At 36.1% G+C, this 12,282-nt stretch overlaps 1 protein-coding gene across 1 annotated transcript in view; it reads right to left on the reverse strand.

Annotated features, from left to right (window-relative positions):
• The window catches only part of LOC133305223 (uncharacterized), a 28,514-nt gene extending 21,063 nt beyond the window's left edge, over positions 1-7,451 (reverse strand). Inside the window, exons 1-6 of the mRNA XM_061505371.1 lie at positions 7,183-7,451; positions 7,060-7,097; positions 6,894-6,919; positions 6,698-6,788; positions 3,637-3,742; positions 3,480-3,550 (exon numbers count right to left, since the gene is read on the reverse strand). Coding sequence (XP_061361355.1) covers positions 3,480-3,550; positions 3,637-3,742; positions 6,698-6,788; positions 6,894-6,919; positions 7,060-7,097; positions 7,183-7,272 — 422 coding nt within the window. The 5' untranslated portion in view covers positions 7,273-7,451. The remainder of the gene's footprint in view (positions 1-3,479; positions 3,551-3,636; positions 3,743-6,697; positions 6,789-6,893; positions 6,920-7,059; positions 7,098-7,182) is intronic.
• Between the last annotated feature and the right edge of the window lie 4,831 nt (positions 7,452-12,282).

Raw genomic sequence — 12,282 nt, forward strand, 5'->3', positions numbered from 1 at the left:
AACGCCTTCTCAATGTCAAGCTTCAAAATAAAAAATAAAAAAATAGTTGAGAAGTCAGTTCTAGAGAAACCAACTTCTCAATATTATAATAATATAAGTTTACGAGTCCTCCCCGTTTCAACACCATCTGTGATTGAAAACCAGTCTGTCAGCACTTTGAGAAGCTTCTGCATAAGATTGGGCACAGGCTGTCACAGATGACTTGATGTTGAGATCAGTTGAGGTTCGGGTGACACCATTTTTAGCATTGTAGAGTGAGAAAGTGATTGGCTTCAAGCTTTTCTTGCACCATATAATTATAAAGGGCCATGTTGTTCCTACTGTTTGCAGAGTAACAGACCCATGGAGATGGAAGCACCAGCCCCTCAATAACTTTGCCCAGAATCCCCGGAGTAAACCCCTAGAATTTGAGCTTCAAACATCCACATTAAGGAGGTAATAGACACTGTAAAGAACCTTGGGATACACCACCCTAAAAGCTAGCTCAAAGGGTGGGAGTGCCCAAGGCGTTATAAACTCCACATTAGTTGCTCATACAACCAATGTGAGACTATATATCTCAACACCCCCCCTCACACGAGAGCCCATTGGGCTTGAAGAGTGGATGATGCAACAGGCCCAGCCTACCTGTGCTAAGAAATTCCACAAGAGAAAATGGGGGACGACGAGGTTTGAACCCGGGACATGAGGCTCTCATACCATGTAAAGAACGAATTCAACCCAACAACTTAAGCTGACCAATGGCATACTCATCAATAGCATCAACCATAAAGAGCACCTCATACCCCTTCTTCTTAAGCTTCTCCAGGAAGGGGAAATTCTCAATGGCTTTCTTGCTTTCACCAGTAATGTAGTAGATGTCACTCTGTCCTTCCTTCATCCTGGTAACATAGTCCTTGAGGCTAGTCATCTCATCACCACTCTTAGTGGAGTGGTACCTGAGCAACTCAGCTAGCTCTGTCTTGTTCTGAGAATCCTCGTGAATACCTAGTTTCAGGTTCTTAGAGGCCTCATAGAACTTATTATAATCCTCTTTGTTCTCAGCAATTTCAAAAAAAAGCTCAACACATTTCTTGACCAAGTTCTTCCGGATGACCTTCAGGATCTTGTTCTGCTGCAGCATTTCTCTAGAAATGTTGAGTGGAAGATCCTCAGAATCCACAATACCCTTCACAAAGCTAAGATATTCAGGCATCAACTCCTCACAATTGTCCATGATAAAGACACGACGGACATACAATTTGATGTTGTTAGGCTTCTTCCTTGTGTCAAAGAGATCAAAAGGTGCCCTCTTGGGTACAAAGAGGATAGTCTTAAACTCCAGCTGACCCTCCACAGAAAAGTGCTTAACAGACAAATGCTCTTCCCAATCATTGGTAAGACTCTTATAGAAAGCAGAATATTCTTCTTTTGTTATCTCTTCAGGCTTCCTCATCCAAATAGGCTTTTGCTTGTTCACCAACGACCACTCATGAGACACTTCCTTAATCTTTTTCTTTTTCTTCTCCTCCTTCTCCTTATCTTCATCCACCTCCTCAACCTTACCCTCCTCTTCCTTCTTCTCTTCCTCATCCTCATTTCTCGTGTTTCACTTCTTCTCTGAAACTCTCCCTCTCTTCCGAAACCCTAACTAACTTGAAGAAGGTAGATCGGAAATGGAGACTGAGACGTTCGCTTTTCAGGCTGAGATCAACCAGCTCCTCAGTCTCATCATCAACACTTTCTACAGCAACAAGGAGATTTTTCTTCGTGAGCTCATTAGCAATGCCTCTGATGCTTTGGACAAGATCCGATTTGAGAGCCTGACAGACAAGAGCAAGCTCGATGCTCAGCCAGAGCTCTTCATTCACATTGTACCGGACAAGACAAACAACACACTGTCTATCATTGACAGTGGTATTGGCATGACGAAGGCCTTATAAACTCCACATTAGTTGCTCATACAACCAATGTGGGACTATATATCTCAACAGACACAATTCAGAGCACACTAGCCACAACCAGTCCTTCTTTTCCTTTTCCCCAAGCACTAGGAACGACAAAATTAACAAACACCATAGATAGAAAAGAGGGAGATTTGGGGATAAGAAGCGATTGGGAAGGGGTAGAGGGGATGCATTGGAGGGGAACATGAGTTGTGGGTATTAGATCAATTTGCACAAGGATAATGTTTTTATAATTAGTTGTGGGTATTAGAAGCTCCTTTATCTTCTCCACCATCAAGTACACATTATCCCTACGCAATTTGCATTTATTTTGAGACACATGATCAGCATGATACAAAAGGAAACTTTTTTCAGCAGGAAGTTGGTATAACTTAAGCCGACTTCCCACTAAACTCCTTTATTTTTCTCCACAGTCAAGCCCACCTTATCCTTAAGCAGTGTGCATTTGTTCTAAGACACATGAACAGTATGATAGAACAGCACACTTATCTAGGCAGGAAGTTAGCATTAGCACAACTCAAGGTAAATTCTCACTGTTTTTCTCCCTAACACCTGGAACAATAAAATTACAAACATCACAGATATTGAAAAGAGGGAGATTTGGGGATGAGAGGTGATTAGTCAGTGAGAGAGGGTATGTATTAAAGGGGAATACGAGATTGTGGGTATTAGATCAATTTGTACTAGGATAAAGTTTTATTGGTTTGGTGAGGAAGTGATGAGACATGGATCAAGGAAGAAAGAGAAGCTCCTTTATCTTCTCTATCATCAAGCCAACCTTATAACCAAGCAATGTGCATTTGTTCTAGGACACATGATCAGTATGATAGAACAACACACTTCTTTAGGTGGGAAGTTGACAAAACTCAAGCTTACTTCCCACTTTTACATATTTATTTTTTTGCATTTCAGGGTTGAGAAGTCAGTTTAGGTTTTACTTACTTCTTGATATATATATATACACACATAAGATAAGATCCTTTGACACCGGTGTCAAATTTTGAAATTTGACACCAAATCCTAACCGTTAATTTTCGTCAATCAATGGTTATCATTTATTGAGAATTAATAATTAATTAATAAGTTTGATTCCAATAAATGATAACCGTTAATTGGCGGAAATCAATGGTTAGGACTTTGTATCAAATTTCAAAGTTTGACACTGGTGTCAACAGATCCTGGCATGCCCATATATATATATATATACAAAATCACATTGAGAAGTTAGGTTGAGCCAAATGACTTCTTAACATATAAAAAGACCAGCATATTGTAGTAAATAATTTTCGAACTGCATTAAAGAAAAAAATAAAATAAAGAAATAACAGGCCGTTTTCTACGTGAATTCCTACTCTCAAATATCCTAGAATGTTGGAGCTGGATACTTCAACAAGGAAAGATTCTATCATTGCCTCAACTAGCAATTGACAAACCAAACCCACACAAATTAAACGAAAATGAACAATTACGTGAAGGTATTAGGGCTGCGGCTGTACTTCAGGTATATAGTTTGGTATAAATGTGCATGCATACCTTCCTGATGGAAGAAAATCTCCGAAAGTAAAAACCAGACCGAAGACAATAACAGCTACACCTACTCCAATCTGTATCATGATGGACTGATGGTTACATCAATACCAGTTTTTATATAAATCAAGAATTCATGTGCTAGAAAAAAAAACATTTGCACCTTGGTTCCAAAGTCAATTGTCTTCTTGTCTGAAGAAATTGGTGCATCATAGTCAATTGCTCCAAATTCTTTTTCCTTCTCTTCCTTCTTTTGCTGAAGTGCTGACCTGAGTAGTGTGCAAAAAGAACAATTTATTTCCAATTAATCTACAGTGAGGCAAAATCAAAACATATTTTGTGGTAAAAGGATCATAAAATCAACTTATAAAACAAAATTGAGAAATATATAAAAACTTGGACTTGAAATACTAGTAAAGAAATCATGCTTTTAGAACCTGTTAGAATATCTTAGCATATCTTCATAATATACTTTGTAATGTCTTAGAAAATCTTTAGAATATATTGTGGAATCAATTAGATATCTAATTGAGGAAGCAAGTCCAGAAATCAGTTGTACGTGAACCCATTCCTTTTATGAGACACAATCCTTTTTTTTCCCGGCTTCTCTTCAGGGGGAGTCTATTGGTATTGGTATGGATGAAGATAAGCCTGGGAAACCAAATGATGCTGCTGTCTTACCTTGGCCTTTGGAAACAGGGGGAGTTATTGGGAAGGAAACAGGGGGAACAACTATACCTGAATCTAATGATCTTCCTTGTGATCCTCCTGGTAAATGGGAAAAAATTTACAGCAGGCGCAAAAAAGATGAAGATACTCTAGACTGCCAGGATCCTGACTCGAGTCCTTGTTCCAGCAACCCACTTGAATGTACTAGAACAGCCAACATTGATATGCCTATTGCTCTTCGGAAAGGTACTAGATCTTGCACTGCTCATCCTATTTCCCATTATATCTCATATGAAAAATTGTCTTCAGGTTTTCGTGCTTTCAACACTATGTTAGATAGTACCAGGATACCCAAAAATATCCAAGAAACACTTGATGACCCAAAATGGAGGAATGCTGTATTAGAAGAAATGGATGCACTTACAAAAAATGGAACATGGGAGTTTGTGACATTACCTAAAGGAAAGAAAATTGTTGGTTGCAAGTGGGTGTTCACAATAAAATTCAATGCAGACAATAGCATCAATAGGTATAAGGCCAAATTAGTTGCTAAGGGATTTACTCAGACTCATGGGATAGATTATCAGGAGACATTTGCTCCTGTTGCCAAACTTAACAGTATCCGCGTTCTGCTATCTCTTGCCGCCAACCTTGATTGGCCATTACAACAGTTAGATGTTAAGAATGCCTTCTTGAATGGTGATGTACATGAGGAAGTTTACATGGATCCACCTCCTGGTTTTGAAAACGGGGATGGTTCTGTGTGCAAGTTGCAGAAGTCTCTCTATGGACTTAAACAATCTCCCAGAGAATGGTTTGGGAAATTTACTCAAGCTGTTAAGAGAAGAGGGTTCACCCAAGCTCAGACTGATCACACTTTATTTTTTAAACACGCCGACAAAGGAAGAATTGCAATTCTGATCGTTTATGTTGATGACATAATTGTCATTGGTAATGATAGCGAGGAGATAACATCTTTAAAAAAATGTTTAGCTGACCAGTTTGAACTAAAAGATCTTGGATCTCTCAAATATTTCCTTGGCATGGAAATTGCTCGGAGTAAGGAAGGAATTTCTTTAACTCAGAAAAAATACATTCTAGACCTGTTGCAAGAAACAGGTATGCTTGGGTGCAAGCCGGCAGAGACTCCAATTGAAGCTAATATCAAGATGGGAGTTGAGGACGGGGAAGATGTTGATAGGGAGCAATACCAAAGACTAGTGGGGAAATTAATCTATTTGTCTCACACTCGTCCTGATATTGCTTTTGTTGTGAGCATGGTTAGCCAATTCATGCATCCTCCTAAGGAAAAACACCTTAGTGTTGTATATAGAATTCTCAAATACCTGAAAAATACCCCTGTCGAGGAATTTTCTTTAAAAAGGGGCACAAAAGGATGATTGAAATCTATACAGATGTAGACTGGGCTGGCTCTGCAATGGACCGAAGATCTACTTCAGGATATTGTACTTATGTCTGGGGAAACCTTGTGACCTGGAGAAGTAAGAAACAAACTGTTGTTGCAAGAAGCAGTGCAGAAGCGGAATTTCGGGCTCTAGCCCATGGTATTTGTGAAGGAATTTGGTTACGAAAGCTTCTGGAGGAGTTGAAGATCTCTTATTCCCTACCTATCAGATTATATTGTGATAATAAGGTTGCTGTCAGCATTGCTCAAAATCCTGTTCATCATGACAGAACAAAACATGTGGAAGTTGATCGCCACTTTATCAAAGAGAAGTTACAAGACGGTAGTGTATGCTTGACATATATACCTACCAAGGAACAGACGGCAGATATCCTCACCAAAGGATTACTTAAGCCGACCTTTGACAATTTGATCAACAAGTTGGGAATGATCAATATATATCTCCCAACTTGAGGGGGAGTGTAGAATATGTAGAATATTCTAGATAGTATTTATTGATGTAGTTGGTAGTTGTATATTTAGTTGGTAGTTGTATATTTATTGATGTAGTTGGAGGTTGCATATTTATTAAAGTAGTTGAGGTAGTTGGATGTACTCAATATAAAAAGGACCCATTGGGTCTCTCAATGAATCAAGAAAGTATTATTCAGACAAAACACTTCTTCCACTTCTTTTCTTCATTTCTTCATATAGCTATCATCTTTTCCAAATCAAAGCCATAGTCTCTCCAAACTTTCACTAAGCTACCAAGAACCACACAAAAATGAAAAGAGAGAGAGAACTAAAGGCATGGAACAATATCAGGAAACATGAATAATAATCTTGAGTTATTGGCCTATCAATCATAATGGTAAGTTTAGATTGCGAGGAATATCAGTTACAGTACAGACGATGTTGAGTATACACAATAAAGAGAACCTAGTGGATAATGCAAAGAATTATAAACCATGTAAAGTTCTGCCCCATGGCTATCAGAATCCTAGCTCATTGCTAGAGTACAATTTGATGGCAAACTGGTCAGCCAGTGTCACAAGAAGACATCGTTGTCTATTACCGCAAAAAAAAAGAGGTTATAATACCCTAACTAACCAAGTAGAAAGAGCAGTAATGAAAATAACTAGAGCTGTACCTTCTAACTGCTTTTAGACGTTCCTCAAAGTCAACATCCAAAGAATTTTTCCTAAATTTCCCGTCAGCTTGTGAACTTAAACGAGGTGCCTCTACAAAGAAAAGAAAAGAAAAGAAAAATTGATGTTAATTCAATGCAACAAACATGGGTACAGAATCACACAAGAATTGGATATATAATCATCTCATCTGCTTACGAGATGGTTTAGGTGTTGATCCCCTGCTGCACCAATACATACATACACGTGTTATGTTAGTCAATGAGTCGTCCATGACAATCACATGCAAGAAATACAAATGAAATGAAACGAAACTAAACTAGAGAAGAGAGAGAGAGAGAGAGAGAGAGAGAGAGAGAGAGACCTTTGCTGCGACACTAAACCCTTGTCAGCTTTGTTGGTCTGAAATAGAATAATCAAAATGAAAATACAATTCGAATATAGCAGAGCAGAGAAGAGCAGAGCGATAAGAAACAGATACAGCAACCTTAATCGTGTTTTCTCCGAAACCACGCCTTGGCTTTGAATCCGAGCAATTTATTTGAAACAAAAAAAAACCGCTGCTTTTGATTGACATTATTGTATTTATATTTGTAGTCCAAATATATGTGAGAACTGACCAGAGTTGTTTATCAAAGCTTTTCTCTTCTATTTTCAACAAAAACGAAAGCACAGCAAGCAACAATGATAAGGTTGCGACTTTCTCCCGATTAACTGTCACCAAGAAATTCCGATGAAATCTGTTTTCTACATGAACCCCGCACTGACCCAAACCGGAAGTGTTTGATTCATGTATTAAGTAATCAGTGCCACGTCATTTTATTCGAATTGTGAAGGAGCTGTACTTTTTTTTTTTTTTTTTGGTAAACTAATTTTTTTTTTCTGTGTAATGCTGCTCAATGCGATGCCTCAATCCTGATTTTTCGAATGTGGTGTTTGGTTGGGAGCTTTTCAGCGGATATCTATCTTTCTCAAGCATGGTTTTAAGAAATACCATGTTTGTTTCAATGTTTTTAACCAAAAACTCATCTATCCAATTTGTCTGGATTTATGAGAAACATAGATATCCGCACTGTTTAGAAACTCAATTTGAAGCTGAGATTTTTCAGAAAATCGATTATCTGGCTTTTAATGCACTGTTGATTTCATAAAGTTACCTAATTTTTCCAGTAAAATTTTTCTCCACCAAACAACTTTTTTTTACATTTTTCTACCTATCTCACTTTATCTATCTTTCCAATCATTTCTCTATCTATCTCATTTCCCTTCTATTCCAAAAAAATTTCCTGAACCAAACGTCGCCTTATTGTTTAAAATAGTCTTATTAAATTCAACTCGTGCATCGGTCAGGGTACTGGATTATTGGATCACTGGTCAAATCAGTGGGTTACTATTGACCCAAATATATATAGATATAGGGAGTGGATCCTCTCATGTGAAAAAGTGGTCATGTAATAATGTTATTTGATCACAAACACATATTTAAAAATTATACATTTTTCTCTCTCTTATCTCATTATCAACAAGTGGTTGTGATCAAATAATATAATCACATGACCACTTTTTCACATGAGAGGACCTACTCCCATAGATATATATAAATATGAACATATAAATTTAATTATATTCTCCATATCTAAAATAAATTAAACAAAATTCATTAAATAAGTTCAAAAACATGAAGCATAAATAAATAAAAATGCATGCTATTATTATGTCAATTTAAATTGCAACTCAAAATCCTCATAAACATACCTCTCAATGATACTGAACTCATATTTTTTCAAATTCAACTATATTAAAAATGACATATGTCACATTCTCTTAATTTATTATTCCCCAAATTACTTCAGTATTGGAAGCTGAAATCTGATGTCATTGTAGAAGAGTATACTAGCAAATAAAATTACAAAAAAAAATTAAAATGGGTTCTACATTTTTTTTGACAAGATGATACAATTTTGATTTTTTAGTTTTTTTTTAAATGCATGACCCGATCGGGTCACTAGGTCACCCAGTCATCGATTTTGACCGAATCGATACATGACTGGTCCAATGCTTGACCCGAACTGATCCAATAACTGATTCACCGGGTTCTGGGTCGACTGAGTCGGGTCAGATTTTACAACTATGGTTTGTAATGAACCCGGGGTCTCGCTGGATTGCAATTACAAAATATTTGATTATAAAGAATTTTTTTAAAATAATAATTATATAATAAATTTTTTTTAAAATGTTTAAGTTTATTACAATAAAATAAAAAATATTAATAATTTTTTAAATATTCAAATAAATAAATTTCATATTTAAATCTTTAAATCAATAACTAATAGTTAATTTTGAAAAAGAAAAAAATTAGAAAGAGGAGAATCCCTTTATAAAAGTATAGGTTGAGGACTTTTGTTACGTTCTCTTCATTTTTCTTGTATTTTATTAGATATTATTATTTTTCACTTGAAAATTTGAAAAGGACGAATTGTAAATATACTTTATAATCATATAAAAATTTAGTTATTTAAATAAAGTATAAAATATTATTTTTAAATACAATTTTATTAATTATTATTATTACTTTTGTTACCCCCTTTAGCCCCCCCCCCCCCCCCCCCCTCCCTTCCCCCCAAAAAAACGTGCACATACAATAATATAATTTTATTTTAGGGCTTTATAATTTTCATGTTACATGAGAAAGGAATTCTTAAGTCATAGAGATAAAAAGTATGTGAAACTCATATATTGAAAAAAGTCATGTGAGGGACCCATATCAGCACGAAAATCGAAGGGTGTGTAGGAAAATTTTAATTCTCATATTACATGATAATTATAAAATCCTTTATTTTATTATGTGATTATTATGAAAATTGTAACACCTCGAGTGTAACTAGTGAATTAACTTAATTATGGTATTAAGTGTAGTTAGAATTAAAGTAATTTCTTATCATCTATAAGGTTGTGGAATAATTGATAATTATAGCAAAACTGTGAATAAACTTTTTCCTTTTTTGAATAAATTCATTTCATGTTCATTAACTATCCTACATGAGTCTACAACTCTATATCAAGTGGCTCACATAAGCCTAGAAGGGTAAAAGATAAGTTAAGGATGTTGGCACAGCGCGCTTTAACGCCCAAAAGCGTGCTTTAGCGTGCTGTAGCACATGCTAGTGCGCTTTAGCACCTATTAGCGCATTGTAGCGCGCTATAGCACTAGTTTTGTCTATGTCTAGCACGTTGTAGCACCTAGAAACGCGCTCAACAAGTATTTTTCACACAATTAGCACGCTATAGCGTTCTCTAGCATGTTATAACGTGCATAACAAGTATTGTCTTCACATTTAGCACGTTGTAATACATTATAGCGCCCTCAAATGGGTGCTTACTGCCCCAAAGCGCGTTGTCGTCCGCTCGAGTGGGTCTTTTCCTAGTTTCTAAGCGTAATTCGTTCAAACAAAGGGTAATGGTCCTTAGCGCGTTTTAGCGCTCTCTAGCACGCTGAGTTCGGACTTGAAGGGTTTCCTTTGATGTCTTAGACCTCTTTCAAAGGCTCATATACCCTTCATTCACCTAATAGTCAATACCATCAACTTATCCAAACAAATAAACATCAAAATACATACATTCTATCCATGATCAACTATCTTTGGCAAAAAGTCATCAAATTCATTACAGTATTATTCTTGACATAAACATAACCAAAAATCAAGACTATATCACACTTGGCTTTACTCCTCACACAGATTCAATTGTGACTACATACATAACTCATCAACTATGGCATCCAATTATACATTTCCAAAAGAATGGTCCTAACATGCTACTGATATCAAAACAAGCCAAGCCAGAAAGAGAAACCCCATGCTACGCACAGGTTTCTTTCCTTTAGAAGTCTCAATTCCTTCACCTAATGTACCTAAAACATAATCCCCAAACGGGGTGAGATAACAATCTCAGTAAACTCAAGACCCTTGTAGGATTACTCCGCCCTTGAGTTCACTTTCCTACAAGAAAGGTCAGAGCATATGGCATAGTCTAATCATATAAACCAACGACAATAGTAAATTGACTACACTCGTGCACCCAGTGCATTAGGACCACTCCAATGAGTTGTACCTCAAAGCTAGTGTTCGTATAAAACTTCAAAGAGCTGTACCTATTAGGATAAATACCCAAGGGAAGTCTATATCTATTTTATTGATCAATGGACCTAGTCCATCACTTCGCAATATAATAGCTCACACATTTGAGCACATCATATTACACAATCAATTGCATACCAAGGCTACACGAATGCAACTTTATGATAGCTCTAACAAACAACCACTCAATCAATACTCTCAATGAGTGTGATGGAACACTAAAAGGGATTAATTCCAAAATCTAAGAATTTACCTTTGAAGATTGCTTTCCAAGCCCTTTTTCCTTTGTTCTACAAGCCACTATAACAATTTCACCAACAATAGCCTACCAAAGGCAAATAAATCATTCAATAGCAATCCTTGTGCATTCAATACATCAATTATCATGTCAAATAAATAGATTTTTCCTATGAATACAATTTAGGAAACTTACCCTATTTTCTTAAAATTCCAAAAACTAAACCCTAACTCAACAATGGGTCCAAGTGTGGGTTTTCCACCAAATTTCCACCACAATCAACACTTTTACACTAGAATATACATACACCTAGTATCAATTTCATCATATTATCAAGCTAATCAAAAACCCCTAAAAGTCACGGAACCCTAAGTCATGAAATGCCTCAAAACTAAAGAGGTTCTTTAATCCTCACCTTAACCACCCCAAAAGCTTGAAGCTATAAGGACTCCAATTTCGAATGGAGGAAAGCTCTTCGTCTTTCTTCTATCAAAGTGGCACCCCAAGCACAAGGGGGAGATGGTGGGTTTCCCTTTTGATTTTTCCTTAGTTTCTAGAAGTTGTAATGGTGAGGAGAAGTGGAGAAGATGAAGATAATAGCTTTCCCTCACTCTCTGTTGGACACTCCATGGAAACACGAGGGAAAGAAGAAAACTTGACAATCTTGAGAGCAAGGAACCATGGAGGGGATGGGTAAATTGGGAGAGAGAAAAGAAAATTTGAGTTTTGAAATATCTTGGGGATGAAAAAATTGATTTGCCTTTAACTCCTAGTTCTTTTTATCACTCAACCCTAGAGTTTTTTAAGTGAGTTGGGCTTACGAGGGATGTGTTACACACTTAATTTGTTTTAGGGTTTCACTATTTTGCATAATTATACTTTTAACCCAAAACTTTTATTATTTACACATTTATTCGAAAAAGTGACTTAATTTTAAATTAGATTTTCATCTAATTAATCTTTTAATTACACATTAATTTTCAATTAATATAATTTAATTATTTGAATTATTATAAAAATAAAATTGTGTTTGGCTCTTCTAGTGGCACTAGGAAAAGGCAAAACATCTCAAAAATCAACTATTCATATTATAATAAAGTACAATGCACATACACCAAATTATAGATGTTAGAATTTGTATCCTTAATATTTTCATTATTGATTAAAATCTCACTTTTTTTTCATTAATATTTTCTTCAGGTTAGAGGGTTTG

This window comes from Gastrolobium bilobum, unplaced genomic scaffold (genome assembly GCF_033153095.1).
Source record: "Gastrolobium bilobum isolate Gb01-03AN ecotype WA unplaced genomic scaffold, APGP_CSIRO_Gbil_v1 utg41381, whole genome shotgun sequence".
In the NCBI taxonomy this organism is placed as follows: domain Eukaryota; kingdom Viridiplantae; phylum Streptophyta; class Magnoliopsida; order Fabales; family Fabaceae; genus Gastrolobium; species Gastrolobium bilobum.